This window comes from Haemaphysalis longicornis, unplaced genomic scaffold (assembly GCF_048455015.1).
Source record: "Haemaphysalis longicornis isolate Haplotype H1 unplaced genomic scaffold, Haemaphysalis longicornis Haplotype H1 scaffold_10, whole genome shotgun sequence".
Lineage (NCBI taxonomy): Eukaryota > Metazoa > Arthropoda > Arachnida > Ixodida > Ixodidae > Haemaphysalis > Haemaphysalis longicornis.
This window is the reverse complement of record NW_027526204.1, coordinates 73,556,811-73,582,419: the sequence shown is the minus strand read 5'-3', so window position 1 is coordinate 73,582,419 and position 25,609 is coordinate 73,556,811. Positions and strand designations below refer to the sequence as shown.

At 44.8% G+C, this 25,609-nt stretch overlaps 1 protein-coding gene across 22 annotated transcripts in view; it reads right to left on the bottom strand.

The window, feature by feature from the left end:
• LOC144158759 (cell adhesion molecule Dscam1-like) overlaps window positions 1–25,609 on the bottom strand; it is a 207,011-nt gene that overhangs the window by 14,062 nt on the left and 167,340 nt on the right. For all 22 annotated transcript variants that reach the window (XM_077689859.1, XM_077689858.1, XM_077689857.1 and 19 more), the window contains 8 exons: window positions 25,022–25,166; window positions 16,272–16,420; window positions 14,985–15,107; window positions 13,556–13,720; window positions 12,418–12,488; window positions 8,906–9,128; window positions 5,769–5,867; window positions 1,267–1,452 (listed from right to left, as the gene is read on the bottom strand). In XM_077689859.1, coding sequence (XP_077545985.1) covers window positions 1,267–1,452; window positions 5,769–5,867; window positions 8,906–9,128; window positions 12,418–12,488; window positions 13,556–13,720; window positions 14,985–15,107; window positions 16,272–16,420; window positions 25,022–25,166 — 1,161 coding nt within the window. The remainder of the gene's footprint in view (window positions 1–1,266; window positions 1,453–5,768; window positions 5,868–8,905; window positions 9,129–12,417; window positions 12,489–13,555; window positions 13,721–14,984; window positions 15,108–16,271; window positions 16,421–25,021; window positions 25,167–25,609) is intronic.

Here is a 25,609-nt window from a genome sequence, read left to right as displayed (position 1 = left end):
TGTCCCTTTGAGGCGATTTCTTGATTCGTGGACTAACATATATGCCAGTGTCGGCAAGCCTGGTGGCAATGTGGTGAATTACCGGCTTCCTTTTCCATCTCTCAGTCCTTTGGTTAGAACCCGGGCTCTTTTTTATGCTATACTACCTTTCTGCCACACTTGAGCACAGGTTTCAGTGCTATTTCCTTGTATAGGAATTTGTGATGCCTACATAAAAAGCACTGGGCCTGAAAAACTTACATCTGCATTATGGAGCTCAGCAACTCCTTTGAAGACCGATGGCATTAGCAGCTGGCACAGAGTCAGTGGTTGTATAGCCAGAAACACAGTTTTGACAATTTAGCTACAACTTAAGCTTCTGTGAGATGTAATTTCTGCATAAAATACTTTTTGGCCCCATAGAACACCAATGAGAGCATGATGCTGCACATGCAATCTCTTGGGCTTCATAAAGGCCTCAAGACAAGGCGTAAGTTTGCGACTGCCTTCTTCTCTATCAGTTTTAGAGAGCAGCTTTTATGGTCCCACTTTTGTGGTCTCGTGTCGCCACTGGCCTTGTTGCGAATGAAGCGGACGTTGAAGACAGATGAGATGTGAGCAGGAAAGTGGAGGAGGAAAGTATGACGAAAGTTTCAGGGAGAGGGCGGTATGCCAGGGCTGCATGGGACATGCTCACGGTTGCGACGCGCTTTGATATAATGCCTGAGTAGCGCATGCTGTTGTGTGTTTGCTGATCACGTGATCACTTCCTGAGGTGCAGCAGCTATGCACTGTCACTGAGATGACTGCAGTTCTTACTGCAGTCAAATTTTGCAGTAGGGAGTAAATAATCGTCAGCCAATCTTTGTGGGGTGTAAGTGTCATTGTGCATTCCTGTTTACTTTGCGTTCCAATTCCTTCCTATCATATATTCCGCCAACAATCTGAAGTAGCCAGCCGTGCATTGTGCGAAGCTGACTTTTGCTGTTCTGTTAAAGAACCCTCTCTCGCTTCCTAATTGATGCAAAGAGGAAGAGATTAGCAGAGGTGGTAGCTGCGTGGAAGAGCCGCATGCAGTTAGAAGCATAGAAATGGAAGTGGCAAGTGTTTATGGCATAGTGTGAGCACTGGCTCTACAAATTCACCATTGCTGGTGTGCCAGTTTCAAATTATGCTGATACGCAACTTAAAAACAACCACAGGTTAGCACACCGAACTTGGCTAATCAGGATTGCGGAGGCCCCCACAACATTTCATGTTGATACATGTTATCTTTGTTGCTCTCACCGGACAAGTGAGTGACGGCCGGCAGGTTGTGCGAGAAGTCTCCTCGGCCGTACATGTTGTAGGCCGCCATCCGGAAGTTGTAGCGAGTTCCACTGCGCAGGTCCCTCAGCGTGACAGTGTCCTTGTTCGCCGGAATGTGCAGGTCCGCTTTGTCTTCTTCATCCGTGCCATACTGGACAAGATATTCTGAAGGCAACAGGGAAATGAAATTTCTGCCTGATATGACCGATCATGTGCAAAAGCAGTGCAATCAGCAGTTTGCTGCAGAGAATTCCCTGGCACCCTCATGTATGTTCATTTTGGAAACTATTTCATGTCGTCTGTCTTGGCATCACCCACCTGGCCTTCTTGCGAAGATATCCGTGAATAGCCGAATCAAGCACATGCACACATTCCAACAGACTGGAGCTATACTCGGGAAGACGTTAAAAACGGCAATAGCTCATATACAGTATCACTCCGTGAAAGCGATGGACCCAGATGTTAACGGGCACGTACATTTTGAAAAGGGATTGCTATGAATGAGTGATATTGCCTGCATTTCCTCACATAGTCTATTTGTCGTCACTGCAATAGTTTATAAGCACATTAAATCCACAAAATCAGTGAAGCAGTCGTGCCATGTTCAAAATATTCCCAGTAACGCACTACTTGCGCCGCATGCAGGGGTGAGACAGCCCGAACAGATTTTGGAGCAGTTTTTGGAGCAACAGAATTTTGATTTTGGAGCAGAAGAATCTTGATTTGGAGCAGTTAACGACATTTAATACGTCGTCTTGTCAGCTTAAAAAATTATAATTTCAGCAGTTTAAAGGGTCAAGTCAAGTAAACTTTTCAATCAGTTTTGAATACACAGAACACTGAAACAGCCTTACGTGAAAGGGTTTTTTAAGGGTATCACTAAGGACTAACTGCACTAACTTTTTACTAACCGGTGATATCATGTTGCAGCTGTATGCAACACTGCCAACAAAACTGCCATTAAAATTATCAGATTTAAGGGTTCTGCAATTGTGGCGTTTTGTACCACTTTAATGGTAAAATTGTTATTTTTGTAATCCCAGGCTGCGTCGTACGAACGAGTGTAGTCATAGCAACAGTTGAGCAACTTCGAGCTAACGGTCGCATAGCCCAACCAACCTACACGTTTCAGTCCCCAGGGCGCACGTTCACCCCATGGTCATTTGAGTAACATTACTGTTTAGCCACCTAGATTTTGGAATTAAATTTCACTGCGCATACATCAAGTGTAATTAGTCGGGTGCTATGGCAACCATGCAGTCCTGCAGCTGCCTGAACAGGTCGCGGCGCTGCAGTACAGCCCGCAACTTTCCGTGTCGACCGTTCCATCCCCAAGGCTCGCGACCGCGTTTCGAAACACAGCAAAAACTCAGCGTTTTATAACACCGACACCAGCCAAAAAGTTCACGTCACGAACCCTGATTATAGATGCACACACCACGTTTCGCATTCAAGGACAAACCACGCCGAAGCCATAGGCCCCACATTTCAATGAACTTTTTTCGGAGCCGTGCAACTTCCCGTAATCTGGCACCAATCTCAAACCTTATCCCCGCATTAACGTAACCGTTCAGAGCCACAACAGAGAATGGATAGACTGGAACCTAGCTGATAGCGTAAAATAAAACAGGGAAAATATCGGCAGTGAGCACTGAGCACCTGAAGTAAGTAGTAGCAGACGGATCAGGCGGCGGCCATGTTTGTTGCCACAGCGATGCCCAAACCGTGAAGGCAGTTTCAGCGAACCCGGAGGGGAAGCCAATCGCGTTTTAGAAGCTATCATTTGCTTTGTTTCAGTATTTCTATTTGTGCAATTTCTGTGTTTGCGATTGACCGATGATAAAAGCAGTGACTAGGATGTGGGAGGCGCTCGTTACCGCCGAAACTGACATGAGCATTAAAATGCGTGCCTTTCAGGCTCTTCTGGAGCAGTTTGGCGCAACTTTCGCAACTTTCATGCTTTTGGAGCTGCTTGGGGCAGGAAAATGGAATTGTATCAAAAAGGCGCAATATGCACAGCTGTCTCACCCCTACGCATGAAGTAACATCTGGCTGCGGTTATGAGGCACAGCGGCAACTTTTGTTGCCACCCTTAAGTTGTAACCAAGTATAGGTTCCCACTGCCGGCTTAGATTAACTTGCCTTCCTTGTTTTTTTGTTCGGGCAATTGGAGGTACACTCAAGCCTCAATTTTTTGTCAAAATAAGTTCACTGCTAAATGCTAATGCCTGCACAGATAAATACAAAGATGTGAATGCCAAACTGTGGTGTGTCATTCATCTTAACACCAATGTGCACAGGCCGAATACTAACAATTATGCACTGCTGCGGCAGCAGTAAGGCTTAAGCAATATATGTAGCAGTGACTGTTTCAACTTCCACTAGCAAATGGTCACATCAGTGTGTGACACGGTAAGGGCTGCATCGTTCATTCTATCGGCTTGCCCCAACATTGTTTACTTGTTTTCAGGGCATGTAACAATAACACGGCATAATGAAATCAAAATACGAAATGTGGAGGTGATCGCAAAAGAGTCATAAATAATAAACCACACAGAAAAATTCATTGTCTTCACAACCACTCAAATGATTCAACTAAATATTGTACTACATTTCAACGGCAAGGCGCTCATTCAGGGAGTACTGGCCCAGCAACTTAGAGGGTTTTTTATATCTGTAATATATATTGGAAAACCCGCAAACCAGAACCTATACATTCGTTCGGTGCTACGTGAGGCAAACGGTATTAATTTGCTGCTCATATATTGATCTATCAGAGCATTTTGAAACCAACAAAGTGTATGTCTTATGTCATATAGTGCACAGCGCCTGATAATTGCTACAGTCGCAAAATGCCTTCTGAATGCTAGTGCACGCATAAAATTCGTTAAGAAACCAACTTTCTCATGATTTGATCTCATGACAAGTGGTTGTCATGTTCACTTGCTAGTTCACACTTGCTGCATGCTCGACTTTGCTGTTTTTTCACATGTTGCTATTTGCGTCATTTGCTTACACAACAAATAAAGTGGCGAGGGTTGATCTCATGTTACACGACCACAATAGATGTGATTTTGAAGGATTCTTTCAACTGCAACTTATTGAGTCTGACGGACTTGTTAGGAACAATCCTCACTTTTGCATTTGATTGCATATTGATAGGCTAGTGCAGATAATGAGGAAAAATGAGATGGCTTGGCTTGGCTTGACTGCGCTACTGTACGACTCGCCAACCCTCCGACAGAATTAGTCGGCCCAAGGTTTAGCCGGCCAGCAGCCGACGGGTCGTCCCAATTCGTTTGCTCAGTTGAAACTAAGCCACGACACGTTTGTGTCTCGAAAAATTTTGTAGAATTCAAATTTGGCGCCCTTCGAAGACCGCCTCATAGTCTCTACAATGGCAGAAAGAGGGCGCCAGGAGTCCGCTAGAAGTAGGAGTTCCTGTATAAGCATCCCCCTCGCGAGGGGCACGATCAAATGCAGAGCATTTCCGGGGGCGCACGACGTTAAGTAGTTTGCGTTACGTTAATGTTGTTGCACTTGTGGCAACTGCTGACGAGAGAGCACTCGTCAGCAGTAATTTGAATGAGTCAACGTTATAAGACGCGTCCGTAGCGTCCCATTTTGTGTCGGCTCTGTGGCGCAGTGGGTAGAGTACCATGTACATTGTGTTCCGCCCGCAGGGTCGAGGGATCGAAACCTGGCACCGGATAGTATTTCCCTTTATATAGTGTAGGGGGAGGGGTGCGGACAGCGCAACTCGGACTCCGACGGGACAACGCGGGTGACATCGTGAGTTACTGAAATGCTCTGCATTTAAAAAATTGGGCCCATCTCCCCGCGAGGGGAACTCGAGTAAATGCGTCGCATAGGGGGTGGGTGTATTGCGTTAACGTTTAGTGTTTGGGGAGTTGGTGGTAGGGAATGCGTTGTATCAGCAGCTTCTTGACGTAGTTTGAATGCGTCAAGGATATAAGGCGCGCTCGTAGCCTCCCATTCTGTGTCGACTTTGTGGCGCAGTGGGTAGAGCACCATGTACATTGCGTTCCGCCCGCAGGGTCGAGGGATCGAAACTAGGCGCCGGATAGTATTTTTTTTATATAGTGTAGGGGGAGGGGTGCAGACAACGACGGTGCGGACCACGACGGACGTTAACGCGGGTGACATCATGAGTTGCTGAAATGCTCTGCATTTAAAAGTGAAACACTGCATGCATACTGTGAAGTGCTAGGTGATGCATTGCTAAAACGACTTCGGCACAGCAACTAAATGTTCTGGCTGACACAGGAGCCCGGCATTTTACATGACGTTGTAACACAGTTGGCACAATACTGCCCCGTTGTTATGTTGGTGTGCAGGAAGGACTTTAAAAATCCAAGCAAATCACTGAATCCACATGTGAAACAAATTACAGGAGAGGTCCGAGATGCAAAAAAGCATGTTTCAGCCATTTAGGCCTTGCTGGCATGCTTTCAACTTACGGATGACAGGTGACATTTGGCTCTGGGGTGTGTTCCAGTTAAGGCTGACAGATGACGAGGTGATGCCGGTTACTCGGAGGCTCGGCACAGGCGGCGGGTCTGGGGGGCCAAACAAACTTGGTGTCACACAGTGTTCCAAACCCCAAAATGACAGAGCAAGTGCAAAAGGTTCTAATGATAAGTACCCTTTAGAAGGAAATAGTCAAAAGGTATATGAGGACATGTGATGGACGTAGTTGCACATGCCCAAACATACACACCGTCTTCAGTCTGGCCCTGAAGAATGCTAGGCGCACATGCCACACGACTCCATGCCTTGGCAGGAGAGGAGATACCATAATTTTTCTCCTTATAATGGTGGGTGAGATGCCATTGTTCTCCTTGCAGAGGCAAATCATAATCCATGTGCACAAAAGGGGAAATGCCATGCCATTCTACCCTTTGTGTAGAATGGCATGGCTATCTGTCTATTATCTATTGCTGTCTTTCAAGAGGATCCGGAACGTTTTGACCTGCACTGAAGTGGGGAGCAGAAAGAACTGCATGTCTCTTATCAGGAGGCAAAACGTGATACTCAACCGCAATGATGATGGCAGTGACTGATTTATTCCGGCACGAGACCATGCAGAAGGAATGCAACACCAGCTGTAAATTATGGCTGTGACAAGACCGACTTGTTTTGTCTCCATCCATCCTATGCTAGTCAGAGTATAAAGAACCAGGTGTGTTCAGAACTTTACACTGGCATGTAACTTCGAAAAAGTGCATTAGGTACCTCTACGGCCACTCTCACTGTGGCCATGCTGTGCAAGGGAGCTGTCGTGTCTCCAGAGGCCCTGACATAATTTGAAATACCTAATAATTGTGTTCAAAGAGACTTACTGGAAAATATGCCTACTGGAAAATTCAATTTCTGTCACATCAGGAAGTAAGTTTTGTCTGATGTCAGCATCAATTACATAAAATGGTAACTGCATTTTCAGCACTTCGAATGCACCTCAAAAGATCCCCAATATATTTGCTTGTTTTTTAGAATGAATGGCGGCCTCAAATAGAACACAATACCATCACAGGCAAAAACATCTGGCCGACGCCTAACCTTTTTACAAACTATGAGCATAGGAGGTGTAAATATCTTATTCCATGGCAAGCACCTTTACAGGTACTTGGACAGCAAATGGGGGTCACACACAGTAAACTTTTTTACACCCCAATCTTGTAAAAAGGTGTAAAATGGGTGTTAATATGGTGTTGAGCAGTGATTAGACCCATGTTTATGTAGTGGCAACACCTGTTTACACCTTCGGGTGTACAAAATGGTAGTAGCACACAGGGTACCTGTTTTGTAGGGCATTAGAAGAGTGTGTAATTGATGTTTAGTAGTTCAAACTAAAATCATGACTTCTTAAAGAAAACTGTACCAATTTGCAAACTCTGCAATGCTACTATGAAGTTTTTTTGAAGTGTGCATGCTGTCTTGACATGCTGACGTCTATATGCCGAGTATCAAAATTACCACTGAAATATTTGGTCACTTCAATGAGCCTACCCAGGAAAATAATTTTGTGCTGTTTCTAAAAGCAAGGAGAGCAGAGGCATGTGTAAGGTAAAGTTCGTAGATACTTGCTTTCGCCTCCCTGCATTGATTTTCCTGCTTTCTTGATTTGTAAAAGAGTTGAAACTGTGCTATGTGCGTTAAAAGTGTGAGTACATTGGTGTACAAAGGTGTGTTACCATGATCACATAATTATGGTGTTTTGTGTAACACCCTAAAATTTTGTCGTGAGCACCGTGCACCCCCAACTTTTGCGCACCCTCATTGACCTCTGAGGGTGTAAAAATCCAATCCTATGGTGACACCTTTTCATGGTGTTTGGAGAGAAAAAGGTGTTGCAGGGTGTTCAGAGTAAAATTTTGAGGTGTTACACACACATACCCTTAATTAAGGGTGTGCAATAACAGGCATTTGTACACTCATACACACAACAGTCTCAACTTCTCCACATACTCAGTCAACAAGAAAAGTAATGATAGGTGAGAACGAGTACAGACTTCTGTCACCTTGCACATCTCTGCTCCTGTCATTTTTACATCCGGACGATAATGTTCGCCAGAGTCGGTGAGGCCATTAAAAAAATCTAACATTTTAGCACGAGTTTTTATGCAAGGCGATTGCTACAAGGAAGAGAATGTAAAAAGTTTTCTTCAGGATCACTTACTCGATCATCAATATAGCTGCCCTGAAACATTTTTGTCTTCATTTGGTTAAAGTTTGCTTCAGTCATTGTGTACCCCCGTAAATTTCTAGTAGGCTGGTTGATTGTAGTTTATGAAATTAATGAAATTCATGAAATGATTTATGAAATTAAAGTACAAAAGTCTGCACTAGCCATGAACAGAGACATCGCACACATGAGGGCAACTACATACATACCTCCAAGTCAGCATGCGAGCATTAAAAGTATTTTGATGGCAATGTGGTGTATAAAAATTCCTTCAATTTTGTATTTAATAAAGCAATACCAGTTGTGCACCCTCCTGACACCACAGACCACAAGGACCTCTGTGCATTACCACCACTTTCTCAGACCCAGAAGACATGTAAATATTGTTGGCACTACAAGAAAATGAAACCAATGACCTCTCGACACTTTAATGACACCCCTTCATGCCTTTTTCGGAGGCGTAAGGCAGAAAAAGTGTAGTTTCTTATGTTGATTTACATGCTTACCCGATATGACGAGTCAAGTGTTGGCCTGTTTAATGTATGACCACATAAGTGTACAAATGTGTGCTAGCATGCCCATAAGTAAAGGTGTGTACGCAACACAAAAAAATGTTTCCCTCAGAAACTTGAAAAACCATTTTTTTGTGCAGTCATCTTTAAAACGTGCTCTACATGGAAGGAGAGAGAATGTAAAAAGTTTTCTTCAGGATCACTTACTCGATCATTAATATAGCTGCCCTGAAACGCTTTTGTCATCATTTGGTTAAGTCTGCTTCAGTCATTGTCTACCCCCATATATTTCCAGTAGGCTGGTTGATTGTGGTCAAAATTATGAAATAAAAGCACAAAAGTCTGCGCTAGCCATGAACAGAAACATCACACACATGAGGGCAACTACAGACAGACATACCTCCATTCAGCGTAGTGCAGCTGACTTCCTCAGAAGCTGGTCCGTGGTCGACGTCATTGAAGGCTTTCACAGAGAAAGTGTACACGGAGGCAGCCTGGAGCCCAGTGAACAGTTTCTGCTTTGTGTTGCGGTTCACTGTCTCATGGCTGAAGGGTGTCCCCTCCAACCTGTAACCGACTGCAAAGCCGCGGAGCTCGCCATTCAGCTTGTCTGCGGGTGGCGCCTGCAAAAATCAGTATAGTTATTTTAGGTTCTCTAAATATGCCTTCATTTGGCTGCGATAGTTGAGATTTTAAATTGTTCGTGCCCAAAATGTTATTTTATCCCCTGGTGAAGAAGTATGCACTTCTCTCTGATCAGTCAATTTCATGTCACTCTCTGATGAAATAGCCTGAATTGCTACACAGAAACTGGATTTTAATTGCACGCTTGCCTATTGAGTGAGTTATAGCCTGTGTCCAGCTAGACAGTATAATTTACAGCTCGTTTCTCATGAAGCAAATTAATCCAGCGCCACCAGCAGCAATAGTCTGTCCTCTTATAAAATAAGCCATGGCAAGCCTGTAGTTAGGAGCCGAGATGACAATAAGGCAAATTTACAAACTGCCGAACCTTGTGTTTCTGCTTAGCTACTATTCCTCAAAATATACTTTTTAGTTTATTTTTCTTGTTCGTTGTCACCAGTAGAAGTGGCTCGTAGAAGTGTGCAGCCTATAGCTGATTTTTCACAGCCTAATGAGTCATAGCAAAGAGTTTGTATCTGCTTAGCAGCAGTCGTCATCAGCATAGTTTAAAGATGAACTGTCTACTGCTCACTGAGCCAGACATATTAATATAAATAGCTTGATTTTATCCTCAGCAGCCATTAGAAGTATATTTTAAGCTGATTTCTCGAGTCCTATGAACAAAGGATATCAGCAGGTTTAGCTAATTTCATGCTTAGCAGCCAATGGATGTTTTTACCTTGAGGCAGCTTAGACAGTTCCCAACAAGCAAAGCTTCTCTTATATAGCAACTTGTTGCAAGCATGCAGTTCAGAGGTGGCTGGTGAAGGGGCCACTGAAGTAATTTTTATTAGGATTACGCTTGTGTACTGCTATGCAAGATTTCTCACAAGGGTGGAATTCATAGCTGATAAGGCCAACATGCCAGCTATGAGCAAGGTAGCATGCATCATTCTGCTTAGCAGCCATGTCTCACTGGTGTAACATTTATAACTAATTTGTTCTGAGGTAAACAGGTCACAAAACGACCAGCAATACGTCGCTTCACATAGCAGCCACTCGTTTAGATATTTTCCTTGAAAAAAAATCAGCTATTGTAACCAGAAATGGCTTGTAGGAATGGCTGACTGAACATCCATAGTTTAGTTTACAGATTATGTCATCAGCAGGAATGAACTGTCGTTGCTGGAATAACTTAGGTCCATTGATCCAGAGTAACAAAGAGTAATTGACTCTGTCATCCTTATGATATATATCCAATTTCTTTTGAGGTCAGTGACTGATCACGAACAGCAGCAGCCCTAATTCTACTTAGCAACTTGTTGCAAGCATACAGTCTATGTTATTCGTCTTGAGGACGACAAGCCGGCATTACCAATAGTAATAGCTTGTCCTGCTTAGCAACCACTAGTTAAAAGTTTAGACAGGGTTTCTCCTAAGGCCACTGAGGCACAAAGAGCATCAAGAGTAGCGTGCATGCTGCTTAAGTTGTGTTTAATGTATTATTTTATAGGTAACAGGAAAAACTTTCCTAGCCGAGCATCAGTTTTGGAAGTATAGCATGGAATTGATTTTTCTGTAGGTGAATTAGCCAGTCACCAGCAAGTACAATGTGTGTCCTGGTTAACAAAAAATTAAAGCAGTACCACTCAACATGAAAGCTGTCGGAAGTGTGGAGCAGTTATTCGCCAGCGTTTCCCTTGTGTTATTCTTGCGAGTACCATGTGTTTATGTTGTATTTCGCAATTGTCATACATTTCATAATGCCACTTGTACAACACTGCCTAATACAGGCAGCACTGCACCTAATCTCCCACTAAAAGGGACTGTGGCACCCTTTCTTGACTAGTTTCACTATCAGCCTGGCGTTGATACTGAAAGTAGTCAAGAGAGGGTGCAACAACCCCTGAAACTAGATTGAGTTTCGATTAATTTGAGGTAAAGAATGCATAATTTAATGACAATTTCTGTATATTATTGTGAACTTATTTGCGACCTAGCAAAGCAGTCTCCATGGCAATGGTGCAGCACAAAGATCGTTCTCAACACTTTGCATATAAGTAATGCATGCCCCTTGAGCGCAATGGGATATACATTAGCTCTGTAACGTGAGGAACTGAGGGCCGATCCCAACCAGCGGAAGTGGTTTTCTTTTCGAAACCTCTGTTTCGGTGCGCGACACCGTGATCCAAGAAAGCTACGACGGCAAGCCGGGCCTCTAAAGTGCTTCCCATTTAATACTTTCTGCAAGCATAGTGTTTATAGACAACTTGCAGTAGCCCAATAAACCAGGATTACCAGAAGAACCACTTTGTAACCTGCTTACAACCACTTGTTTCATTTTTAGGTCAAAAGCCTAGAATGAATCGCACTGTTGAGCAAACTTATTACAAGTGTGTAGGCTAGGTTTGGTTTACTTGGGATGAATGAAGCACCTACCACCAGGAATACCTTTGGTCCTGCTTGGGAACAATTTCCCACAATCATGAAGTTATAGCTAACTTGTATTGAGGGCACTAAGCCAGTCACCAGCACAACAGCTTCTGTCAGCCTCAGTGGGAACCATTTGTAAGTGTGCAGTTTATAGCTAATTTGTCTGGAGTCCAATCTCCCAGAGCTACTAGCCAGAATACTTAGTGTCCTGCCGTGCAATTACTCATCCTGTATACAGCTTAGAGCCAATATTTCTTGAGATAAAATTGTCATACTAAAAAAATGCTGCCTGCATTAGCAACTTCTTACAAGTATACAATGCAGTTATCAACAGGAAAGTTGGTGCCATGTTCTGCACCTACAAGCAGCAATGAGTTGCATATGGTTAGCAAAATTTTCTCACAGCTGTGGAGCTAAAACTGGACCTGTCATAGGCTAATGAGATGGCTACCAGAAGGAACTCGTTGCTTCCTCAGCAACCATTGGGTGAGTATAAGCACACAATTCATTGCTGAATTTTCTTGAAGCCAGCAAAACAGGGTTCTGATCTTGCTGTCTGAGCATGTGGTCCCTTCAGCAACAAGTTCGTGATATCAAACAATATGTAGGTTCTCTATCTTTAAGGCAACAAGCAAGTTATCAAAAGCGTGTTCCTTGCCTGTGGTAAGGATACAGTTTACAGCAGAGCTGGCTTGCGGCGAGTGGGGCATAGTTATCAACAGCAACAGCCTAATTGGGCACTACATGTACAAGCAGTTTCCTATAACAAGTTGTTCTTTCTGGCAGCACAAGCTGGTTTGCACGATACCACTTAAAAAACACTGAGCAAAACCAGGGCAAACGATGAATTCTTACCTCCCACATAACCTTGATAGTCTTGGTGTCAATGGCTTCGCATTTCACATTCATGGGAGGAGCGCCAGGTTCTGAAAAAGCAAAAATTTGTGTCAGTTGAGCACAGCAATCAAGTTTCTTCGACCCTCAATTTTTCCAGAACATAAAAGAAAAAGAGAACATAATTTCAGTCACATCATTTGGAATTTTCCTGGAACGCCTTGAAAGTTATGACATGAAAATAAGCATTCCGAGTTCCATCCATTCAGCATAAACAGATTGCGCACAACTTTGCCACCGAAAAGTTGCCAAGCAAATACGATAAAGCAAAGATAAAATCACTTTACTCACTGCAGCACTGGCTGGCATGTCGTATTGTATGCCACGGCTTTTAAACATGCATCACTCGACACCAAAACTACCCTCAATGTTCTTTCTAAAGAGGAACCACATTTGCCAGTTTATTTTTGCAACCAGTGGGGTGTGCTTTCAAAGAACAGTACTGAGCGGTATTTCTGAGTGTGTGGTAAAGATGCAGAAAAAGCAACAAATTAAGTGCAAACAAATTATGAATCTGGGTTCGCAAATTTCAGTCTGGTGTTTTTGTAGCCTTCAAATAATGGTATAAATTGCTAAGCTAAATAGTCTTACGATAAATGAAAGCTGACTTGAATGAGTTGAAATTAAGCCAAAAAGAAAGTTCTGAAACATTTGGAAGTGAAATCTCGTCAGTACTGGTAATAAAAGGACACTTCGACAACCATACCCTTTTGAAGCATTTGCAAAAAACTGAGTGGAAACCATAAATAACTTTAATGTATTTAAAGCCATTTAAAGCCAAAAATAAACACAGCCCAATGTAGAAGAGACCAACTCAGATGTGATATGACCTATGCCAGTGTGCATCAAGACGCCTGAATATCTGCTGCCGAAGTTCGCATTTTCAGCAGCGATGCCACACAGTTTTATACCTCAAGTTATGAAGCCTTTACTAAATTTTTATTGATATTGTGCCGTGTAAAAAATCTTTAAGCACGTTGACGTATACTTTCACGATATTGGTTCAGTTCTTCCTGATGACTTCGAACAACTGTGGAATGTTTGAATCATGTATCCTGTAAGGCAGAACTGTTAGATAAGGTTTCGAGGTGCACAATACCTTCAGAAGCTGTCGTGAAATGAACTGGATCTGAAGGCTCCCCAAAGCCGACCGAATTCTCAGCAAGCACCACAGCTGTATATTCAGTTCCAGGGTGAAGCTGGTTGACAGTGAGCCCTGGGCGAAGCCCGTCAACTTCTCGCTCTTGCAGAACACTTCCCTTTCCTGTTGTATGAAAAGTGAAGTAACAGCCATTGGAATATTGAAGTAGATGAGATGACCGCGGCTAAGCACTTCTGCACTTTGTGCTGTGCTAACTCTGCTCCGAGCTTCCTACAAAACAAATCGGAATTACAACTTTTTCATAATCACAACTCCTAAACCATAACCTAAAAAAAGGAGAATTGTATGACTTTTACATTATATCCATGAGTTCCTATAGATGGCAGGGTTACAAGGTAAAATTTTTACTGAACCGTTCCAGAGTAAATTTTCGCATTTGGTGGCAATTAGCTCAGTTGAGAGGGCTGTGTAGATTGCACTAAACTGAGGGAACGGTGGAGACTAGTTCTTACAATGTAGCAATAATGGTTAGGATGGAAGCAAAATGGAAGCATACAGAATATTGTTTATTTTTAAACGTTTACCATCGACTTAATTGTGGGAACACTGTAAAGTGATTGCTGTTTTTAAATAAGGAGTATAGCAATAATGAGCCAGAAGAGCATGGTTTTGTTCAGATCTTCAACATTTGCACTGCAAGTGGGTTTTATGAACACAATTGTTTTTGACTGTTTGTTGCCACATTACGTGTTGTCACATTAACAGGGCACCAGCAGTTTAATGTTTTTTTCTGCTCACCATTGTCCCTAGGGTTCTGCACAGAAACCACTCAGAACAGATAAGCGACCAAAAAAGCAAAATAAACAGAGCCTCAAAAATTAAAATTGATGGGATTTTTCCGCAGTGGCACAGTTCTTGCATTTATTATACTGCAAGTGATGCCGCTTTTTGTAGTGGTTAGGCTTTGCTTTCACCTTATTTTATGCTCATGCATCATTTGGACATGTAGTACTAGTGGCTGCTAATTTTATCAGTGCAATGCGACAGTGATTCACTTTTGTCACATGAAATGCTCCATCTGTTTGCACAAATCAGTGGAAAATATTAAGTGCCATTGTTGTTGGAAATACCAATGACAAACAGTTCACACATGTCCAAACACTGATTGCCAGTGTGCGTTAATTAGTTCGCCAAGTTGAGCTCCGCAATGTCTTTAAATAAGTCAGATATAAGCGGCGAGCACAAAAGAGTAATATTGGCCCGGTAAGATGAAAGGGAACAAATCTTATCTATCTCACAAGTGGAGCTCCCAAAGCGTCCTCTGATAGCACTTTATCAGCAGTGAGAACCGTCTACCGTTCAGGGCGGCACTTTTGACGCGTACACAGCGGTGCGACATATCTCGTGGGAAAAGCACAGTACTCACCAGACTTTTTCCAATAGCGCACGAGGTAGCGGGTAACGGACTTGCTAGACAGAGACCATTTTATCTGGACATGGCGGCTGCCTCGTTCAGTGATCACTACATTGCTCGGGCTCTCCGGTGGTTCTGGACAGTGTGAAAAACATTGCAAGTTTTAACTAGGCTGCAAATAAAACAGACTGCATGTCACACGTGACATGCGTTTCATTTTTTTACTCTTTGCCTCCTATCTTATGTAATGAGCAGGCAGGAAATATAAAGAAAACAGTGTACAAATAGCAGCAGACACCACTAAGGTCCAGGACATCGTTGATGTGTAAGGATGGACATAGACTTCCTGATTTTGCCCAGTTATGGGGCTTTTATTACCACTGAAGAATAGTGGAAAAAATTAGGTTTCAGGGAACATCTGTTGTAAGCAATGCTTTAAGCAACCAAGGTGATTTCTCTGTAAGTTTTATAATTAATGAACACAAGAAAGAAAAGATTGAAAGCTGGCTTTCTTTGGCATAGCAGCACCAATCTCTGACATGAGTTGAGAGTGTGGTATAAATTCACAGTGTAATATTTTTTTACTTTTGCACACAAGTCCAAGAAACACAAATGCCAGGGCACTGTACACACAGCATCCTTTCCGTGTCTTTGTTTGGAATGCTGGCAACAAGAATGGCATTAATGCTGTGCAAAAAGTGCAGCAATGATTGTCACTGCTTAGAGAAGTTATTTGCGTCCTTGCTGGAAAATGCCGGGTATAGCCCTTGCACAGATGTTTATAAGCTAGGAAAGTAGAGGCTTCGCTCACTAAACCTGACCAATTTTAAGCTTCAGTAAGCTTCTTTTAAGCTTCAGTAAAGCTACCTCAAGCTATGTTTCATTCTTTTAGCTAGTGCATCATGCTTTTCTGAAAAGCATTATGTGTCATGGCTCCCATATTGCCAACATGAGTCGATGAGCTGAAATGAAGCTTGGATGCTTGCTCATGCTGGAAAACAGTGCACAGTAAAGCAAAGGCCAGTAAGTGTGGACAAAGCATACACCCTCCAAGAATATGTTTACACACGGGAAATCCAAAGCAATAAAACACGAAAGCATTTTATATTCGAAGCGTTTCGCCTTCCCAACATTTGGCCAGCAGCCTTTGGTTAGTAATCTACAAGGAACTCCCACCTTAAATTCTAACGTCCATGGTCAGGAACTAACATAGAACACCTGGTATATGGTGTCCTTTTCGGATTCCTGCAGGCAACCGCCATTTACGCATATCAATTTAAAACAGTTGTGGACACATACCAAGGACAGCAAGCCTGAAGATGTCCCTTGTTTTCCCGTAGTCATTCTTGGCGATGCAGACATACTGTGAAGCGTCCTTCTTGACTGTATTGTGGATGACCAGCACAGACTGGATGCCGGTCTGTGTAACCTCTTCGTGGGTCTCATACCTGTACAGGAGCACATGAAAAATTATAGCTCACGTTACGAGCAACCAAAAGGCACTTCGTCACAGTTATGTACGCACCTTTTATGCACAAAGAGAAAAATGTGAGAACTAATTACATTATCAAGCATAAGTTCCCTGGAAAAGCTTGTGGTTCTGAGTTGAGTAAGTTGAATGTAAAACAGAAACAGAATCTTGGAAAATAGGATTTTACGAACGAATTCTTGTGCTTTGACAGTTACACATTACGTTCAATGTATTTGTGACAAATTTAGCAGTGAAAGGAGTTAGCAATATAGTGCCTTCGTTTACAAACTGCGCACAAGGTCGAATAACCAACTTCTTTGCCAGGGAATATATGTTTACTAGAGATGGTCACACGTTCCAGTGTTTCACAAAATTTCCGATTTCACAAAGGTTTGTGCCGGCTCTCTGGGCTTTGTAAGGTCGGGATTAAACTGTGCATCATAGGGCGCCAAGAAAGCTGCTTATTAGGCCTATTCTAAACAACACCACATGTAGAGTTTTCAGCTCTGAGATATGAAACTGTGGAAAGCGATCTTAGAGCAGTATCGAAACTGCCCCAACGCCTCCAGCCCCGTCTTCGTGGCCCTGGCCTTGCGGCCACTGGCGTCATTGCCTGAAAGGTCGGGGTGACTTGTCTTGAGAATAAACAATAGCCCTTTTCAAAGCAGTTGCCCTCTTTAAAGCCAAAAAATACTCTTTCTGACAGCACAGCCAATTCCACCCCCAAAGCACATATAGCCGCTGTTCACGGGAGCACACAGACACTTGTAAAGGACAAACTTGTACTTTTTCCACTGGTGCTTCCGCGAATCCTTCTTACAAACATACAGTAAATAAGGGTTAACCATTTTTGCAAGCTGGTGTAACAGCGATGCCAACGCGATGGGGTTGACTAAATAAACAAGCAGCCAGTCTGTGGGTAGTGGCCACGGAGCAAGAATATATAGGAGGCGAAACGGACCACTTCGGCAAGCGCGGGCGAGTGACCAGATGTCACAATGAAAACGAAGGCGACTGCAAAGCTTCGTAGCTCCGATGATGAAGGAGAGGGTAGCGGCATCTGATGAACGAAATGATAGTGGCCGCAATTCATTCCGTGGCTGTGCAGTGAAATGCCGATCGCGGCGCTCGCGGAGTTTCTTCACCTGCGGCAGATGCGGCTGCCTTAACACATGACGAGCGGTTATGACATTATCTGGCCGCACTAAGAAGGTTCGTTTCCCTTCCTGTCTTATTCTTGCTCAGTGGTAGTGGCTAAGTATCCAGCTGTTCAATAGTAGCACTCTCACAATCAAAGGTACATACAATCTGTGAGGCTATAGGCCGCTGACACAATTGCACTCTGACAAGCCGTCGACCACGACACGCTCACTGCCACGCCAGACCGCTTCAGCGAATGCTGTGATCTGTGGCCGCAATTAGAGCCCTAATTAAGAAAAATTTGGCTCATCCGAGAGTCTTGATGGAGAAGGGGCGGCGCCGAAATTATCGCAAAAGTGGCACACGGCCTGCCCTAGCACTTCATGCAAAGTGGTACAAGGGCATTCAGTAAAATATATGCAGCACTTGCAGCTGTTCTAATTCCTCGCTTTGTGACTTGTTCGCGACAAATTACTGATTTTGATCACCACGCGCAGTCCATCTGCTCAAAGAAAACTGCCCACGTGGCATCGGTTATCTCAAGCGAAGTTTCCGCGCAGCTGGGAAAATAAATGCGACTAATGTCGACAGACCCAGGGATATCCACGCGGCACACCAATTAAATGTTGCTGTGTCACATAAGTCTGTGTCACATGTTGCTGTGTCACATGTGGACTAGAAGGTGTTATACATTTCAGATGTTTGGTGCGAGCACAGTCATGATGTTCTTACTGAAATGCCGTACGCCTAGAAAATCACCGCTTTGCCTTTAAAAGTTGCTTCACTACAAATATATATTCGCTGCGGTGAAGCCAGCAACACAGATTTGCCTGCGAAACATTACTCACCAACCTTACCATCACAATCAACCTCAGCACCGCATATTAAAAAAAAAGTCGAACGGTCCCGAAACACAAGTTTCAAAATAACGCAGAGTGCGTCCGACAGGCAACCGGTGGAGGAATTCACTCTCGCTAGAATTTTAAAAAATAATAAATAAACGACCGTATTATATCTCAAGCCGCTTCTCTTTCCTTCAATTTACTATGTACTTTGTATGTCGTGTTTTCTGCCATGCTGGGGCCGTATTGTTCTAGGTGTCAGAACTTTCCATACAAAAAAAAAATCACGCCATATCCACGGAATGAATGATGATAAGTGCGGCGAAGCTCGAGAGGGGGAGATCATCGGTAACCGTAACTCTCCCGTGAAAGTTCGCCCATTACATCGTTAAGAAAGACGTAAGACTGTGTGCGTACATTGTACAAATCAACTTTTATTTTCGGAGTCAATGCTCCCAGGCCCAGACCTGGTGAAAGACCCCGCGCCATCGAGTACTACCCCGCACCTCCACCACAATTTGTCACGTAGGATGGGACACAACGGTAAAGAAAAAACTTTTATTTAGGGCGAACTTGTGCCCGAACAAGACGAGAGGAAACGAGCAAAGGTCCTTGCGTCTCGTTCGATCTCCGAGAACGACTGCCTGCGTTCGTGGCGTGATCTCTTGCGTGATCTCCCCCTCGCAGTGCACGTGCGCTCGCGCCTCCGTTGGCGAACACAGACAAGCTCGCGCTCCCGGTGCCGAGTTTGCGCTGCCGGTTGCAGCCGGTTCTTGCGCGTGCAACGCGGCCCACTTTGCGACATCTCCGAAAGCATGCGGCGGTCACGTACCACGAGACACAAGGGATGGACAGACCCATGACTTAAGGAGCTTCGCCCCTAAAAGAATAAATTCTGACGCGGTCTTCTGGGGTTGGCTCCGAGTGCAGTTATCTGTGACGTTCTCGCGCGCGCAGCCAATCGCGCGAGACCGCATGAGAATTCCACCCCGCCGGAAAACGTTCTGGCGGTCGAAAAAATACCCTTGGTAGCTTTTGGGCTGCGTTTGCCGTTGTTAGGCCTCGAACGACGCCACAGGGAAGCACGCGACCGCGCAGCATTCGTTGTATTTGCGGGTGTGTCTGCGTCACGGCCTGTCGCCGCATCGCAAGCTTTTTTTTTTTACTCGAAAGCGTTACTTGGGCAAGTTCGTGAAAGCACGTACGTAGCTAGCGCCCACAAAAGGCGCCCCCGCCTGGCGTCTGCAGTAAGCGTCCCTAAAGCAGCTAACCCTTTGCGCGCGCTTACTTTGCATTGGCTGCGATGTACGTTTTCGTGTGTGTGCGTCAGAAAAAAAAAAGAGAGCAAAATAAAACCGCCCGCAATCTCAGTTGGCCGACTAGCGTTTACCGATGCAGTGTCGCAGCAACAGGGATAGCTGGAGTCAACCCGATGTTGAGATTGTAGGCTTAGCGCCGACATCGGAAGTATCCGCGTCAATAAACGTAACCCCCCCCCCCCTTTCCCCAACAGCAAAGAAGAAAATTCATTTCGCGTTATATGCTAAATATGCTTAGTGATCCTAAACAACTTTTTTTCTGTCTTGAGCCATTTGGGCATTTTGGAAGCCTTCGAATTAACCCCGGCGCGCCAACTTGTAAGCGACCTGCACGGCCGCAGTAGCTACCGGTCGTCAGAACTGAATTATGTGGTCGGGATCGCAGTCAAGACAGCGTGTCCGATGTATAGAAAACAACCTCATTTCCTGCACAGCGATGCAATGATTTAAGGTGAGTCGCGGCGCAATCGAAAGGGCCGATTGAGACAAATACAATAACTCAGCACGAAAGTGCTTGCGTAGAGCGCTTTGCTTATGAAGTGACATCAGGCAGCTTCTTCTGATGCGCATGCGCGTGAATGCTGTCCTTTCACTGCGGAACAACTACATTTAGGTGTTAAACAATATAATCCACAAAACGTAGTCAATACGCACTATTTATACGCGAAAGGATGTCGCTTAATTAAACAAAAACGTTTGAAGAGTGGGCGTACTTGCGACACCACGGACACAAGACACATGTCAGCCCTTAATTGGTGGCGCAAGGGCCAAACGACGCTTCTTGCTGCGTCCGCTCATTTTTGCGTTGCTCCACACTTGTTACGTAACGGCTTTCTTTCTTGTTGTTCCACTTGAGCCGTCGGACCCGGCAGCGGGAAATCACGAGTGCCGGGTGGCCGTGTCAGAAAGACCACAGGCCGTCCGGTGTGATCCCGACGCAATTAACGACTTTGTTAACGCGATTAATCGCACCTTGTCTTCGTAATTAGCCTCGCACACATCTCTATAGCATGGCTGGGAGTCTTTATATAAGTTTTTACCGACTGATGCTTCTACCGATGAAGTTTCTACCGACACAGAGCAACGCAACAGACATGCATGCTACCTTTTTGCCAGTAGAAATACGCGCACCGCCACTCCGTAGCGCGTAGCACCGAACGGGAATAGTAGAGTTTTAGCAGTCCGCCTGTTCCGTCGTGTACGTAGTTACCGTGATTACCGGGACCCGACTGCGCATGCGCGCGCGGAAGGGCGAGGAGGCGCACCCCACCGGTTCGGGCATGGCGAGGGCCGGCCCGCGGAACTAATGAACTAATCCCCCTACCGCGACGAATGCACAAGTGCCCAGACGAGTCCCGGTCAACACGGTAACTACGTACCCGACGGAACAGACGGACTGCTAAAACTCTCTAGTATCTGTCCAGGCGAGACGAGAACCAAACGTGACTAATAAGGCGGGGGTGAGATAACCACGTCACGGTTGAGCGGACGAAAAATGTACGGCACTTCGACTCTAGGGAGTGAAGATGTTTGTGCAAAACGTAGAGTGAAATCTTGCGAACGTCGGTGACAGAAAATTTCATGAGTGTAGCCGCTGACAGTGTTATGTAAATGTATACGGATTTTATTTGAAACTGAAACTGCCGTACGCGAGAAAAGTCTTGACTTCCAAAGCTGTTTTGACGCGGCTAGCCGCAGTTCCGAGATTTTGGTGCAGCCTGGCGGAGGACTGTATCATAATAACGGATTTGACGCAGCTGTCCCACCCCTGCATTATACTACTACTACTGCATTATAGTGATAGCTCCTTTAGTTGCAAATGCAAGTAAATGCCTCCTTGCAAGTAAATGCCTCCCTTCTCTTTCCCGCTCACTTCTCATGCTGTTCCTCTTCCGTCTCGTTCCTCCCAAGATAACACGCTAGAGGTTTGCTCAAGTCAGTTCAAATTTACCGCGTTCCACTGTTCGGGTGCCTCGGTGCCAGCGCTGCCGTACGGCGGAGACGCGCGTGAATCGAGGCATCATGCTCCAACGTTTTAGAACCACGTTGTCCTACTCCACGAGCGTTCCAAGCGGAACGCGCAGCCTATATAGTAGAACATTTCGTTACTGTTGCCGTTTCATTTCTTAAAATTGCGGCCCGGAGCTAAAGTAGCGCGGGCAACAGCAGGCGATGGAGTGAATTTTTTTTGTGGAGTTGATGTAGTATTTCATTCGCTATACCAAGCATCCATGATTTTTTTTAAATAAAGGAACATTGCTAATATCACTTATGTATTGATTTTCCGCCCTAATTATTGTAATGTCTTGTTCTTGTTCAACGGTGCTGAGAAGTATGGACCCTGACACCGGTCTTAGACGTTTAGATTTAACTGTGGGTATAAAAGACCATTGCGCAGCTTCTGTTTCACTTTGGCCGGGCGGCTGAATGAGTCACAAACAGAACTACTGTGAACTTTCTGTGGATAGATTTTGCAGTAGCTTGTTTCATCACTAGAGACATTTGTTGTGCAGAGTGTTGAATGCCCCGAAAACTTGGACACTGATTGTTTTTTTTTTCTGTTTTTAGAGCAGCGCTGTTACCACTAGTCGCTGCACCCTGATATGTGGATTGTAATAATTTCTTTTTGCACAGACAGACATACAGACAGGCCAAAATTTTGGCGTTTAACTAGCCCAAGAAAGGTTATTGTATTTAAAAACGTTTATTACACCGCCACGCCGGGCAGGAAATACGGCCGCAACGCAGAACGAGAAATCTGCCCACAGAAGCCCTCGATTTCAGGCGCTAGTGTTAAGATGGCGCCACTGGTGAGACGAAACATTGCGGGAGATTTGAAACATATGCAGGAAACGTGTTCCAAACGATGGCATAATGCTGTAACCCGTTTGCCAGACGCATCAGGTTGATAGTTGGTTAGCTAAATATTCCTGTTTCCGCAATGAAACGGCTGGGAGGGGTCATCACTATGTCCAAGTCGCGCTGTAGGCTGCGCCATACACAGCACTCAAGCTGCGCATAATAAGATGCGACCATGACTGTTCCAGCAGCGTACATGTTACGTAACAGCCATCATATTATACAGTTGAACACGCATATATCGAACACGGATATATCGAATTATTGTCTATATCGAACAGTGCAAACATCCCCTTGAAAATCCCATGCAAAAGTATAGGACTGTTGTACGCGTATATCGAACTCCTGATCATGGGCAAATTCGATATATCGAATTCCGCGCCGAAGGTGCCCCTGAAAGTTTGCTTCCTCTGATGGGGTGGAGTTGATGATAATGTTGACTCATCGCAGGAGCTGCCTGGCTTGGTGAGACAGAGGCGGCGTCCGCGGCATTATGTCGCTTCGATGGCCTTCAACAGCTGTATTCACGCTAGCACGAGGGGCAGCTCCATGATAGCTAGAACGCCGATAGTGGTTGGGGCGAAAGGACATAAAGGAGCAAAAGAAATTGACCGGAGGCACTCTTTTTCTGTGTTTGAGCTGTTTGGTGGCTCGTGTAGGGGGACCGATGCGGCTTTGTATGTTTGCTTTGTCAAGGCATCCATTTCGGAGCAACGAAGGCGGGAATTCGTCGGGTGCAGGCTGCTGAAAAGATGTTGGTTGATAAGGCGTTCGGAATTCCTCGCAGTAGTTTTGATGGCGATGCACGCATCAACATTGACGTAAGGGCGAATGCAGCACAACCCGCCCCGGCTATTCCGGAGCGTGTCGGGTGCAAAGCGACTTCGTTGCACGCCTCCAGATGGGGGAGGTGTTCGGTTCGGATACTGAAGATAACGGCACTCAGTGCCTGACAACGTCCCCAACCGCCTACTGCAGCCGAGGTTACGTCAGCGTTATTCGCCTCTGTTATGGCATAGTACACAGCATTGATTTTCGCATTTGTGCGTGTTTGTAATCTTGAAGACAATTTGGCGAACTTTGCGACGCAGAAAAAAAACAAAACAAGCGAAGCTCAAAGACATTTCAATGATAAATAAAGTGCGGTGGTCATCATGCTGCGGTTCGGATTTTCCGTGCTTTGAGGGTCAAAACGGTAAACTACCGTTTTCCCCGACTTCAGAAAACTCTCAGTGATGTGCGGAGTTGTCAGATAATCTTCAGATAGGCGTATTTTATATATCGAATTATCGATATATCGAATTCTTTCGCGATCCCCTTGGAGTTCGATATATCCGTGTTCGACTGTAGACATTTTGGTTAAATTATTCGCGCCGGACTGATACTACGAGCGGCGTAGATGCCGTTCGCTATACTCGTGAACAAGTTAAAGGAGCCATGTAGACAAAATACAAGTTGGGTTTATTAGAAAGACTGCTTAGTCCCGATAACAATGATTCCAATATCATCGCAATATTCGAACAAATAACGGAGATATTAAAGAAAACGTGTGAAGCAGTCGCGACCCCCTAGCCAATTTCCCATAACTTTACTATGACGTCACGAAACCTTGTTTGCGCGATTGGCGGCCGCCTAACTGACCTGTCGCGACGACACATGACTGGACGTGTGTAATGGGGCCTCTAGTTCCAATTGACCGCATCACTTGAATGCTAACGTGCAGTTAACGCACTGAAAATTATGTTTTATTGTTGGCCCGTATGACGTCATTCTTGCTCATAACACGTCACTGTGGCGCAAAATTTGAGAGCTTTTAAATACTTCTTGCTTTTTTTTTCGTTAAAAAACACCTTTTGTGGCTGTAATGGGGCAGAGTGAGATACTGAATCCTAGTTCTTTCAAATTAAACAAAGTTGTATTTTCGCTTCATGGCTCCTTTAAGAACGGCAATAGCTTATGTACGGTATCACTCCGCCTAAGCGACGGACCCGGATGTCAACGGGCGCGCGCGTTTTAAAAGTGACATTGCTATGAATGTATGATATCGACTACTTTTTCTCAAGTAGTTTGTTTGTCGTCGCTGCAATCGTTTATAAGCAATTAAGTCCAAAAAAAATACGGAAACGGCTCGTGCTTTGTTCAAAATATTCCCAGCAACGCACTACTTGCGCCGCGCGGAGTAACATCCGGCTGGGGTGATTAGGCAGAGCGGCAACTCCCGTTGCCGATCTTAACTTGTACCTGATTATAATACTTCTAGCTACGCCTACAGTGTCATTCATTTGATTTATAACTGGTGATATATTCGGCACTGGAAGCGTTAATTTTTCGTTTTTTTCTATTAAACTAAACTAACAATAGCTACAAGCTTTTCGTACCATCTTAACCGGTAAAGGAGGCTAGAGAATACGAGCATACCTTTCGGTGGAAGGAATCAGCGGGCTGTCGTCTTTCTCCCAGGTCACCACCAGGGGAAGCTCTCCCGTGACGTCACAGGCAATCTTGGCAATGTCACCTCGCTTCACGGACACGTCGCTGGAGCCCTTAGCGATGGTTGGCGGCACTGCACGCGAAGCAGTTACAAGGAACGACCACGGTGAGTGGTACACGTGTCACAAGTCAGCGCGCTGAAGTATTTGCCGACCAAGCGATTACGAGGATGACCTCGGCGGCAGCAGAACAGACGAGGGAGCCTTAAAAATATCCTTGGCACAAAGAATAGCCCAGCGGTGGCCTCGGCAAGCAGACTACCTACGGCAGGCCTCTACTTTCTTGAGTGAGTGCTGTAATGTTACTGTTTCACTTAGAACTACCACAGTGGTCGGAATTTGTAGTTTAAGAATCGCTCAGACTACTGTACGGCAGGCCTCTACTTCCTTGAGTGAATGTTGTAATGTTACTGTTTCACTTAGCACTACGACAGTAGTCGGAGTTTATTAGTTTAAGAATCGCTCCTTGTACTACCGACTAAGCAATTCGCTGCAAGGTAGAAGGCCGCCCCGTTCC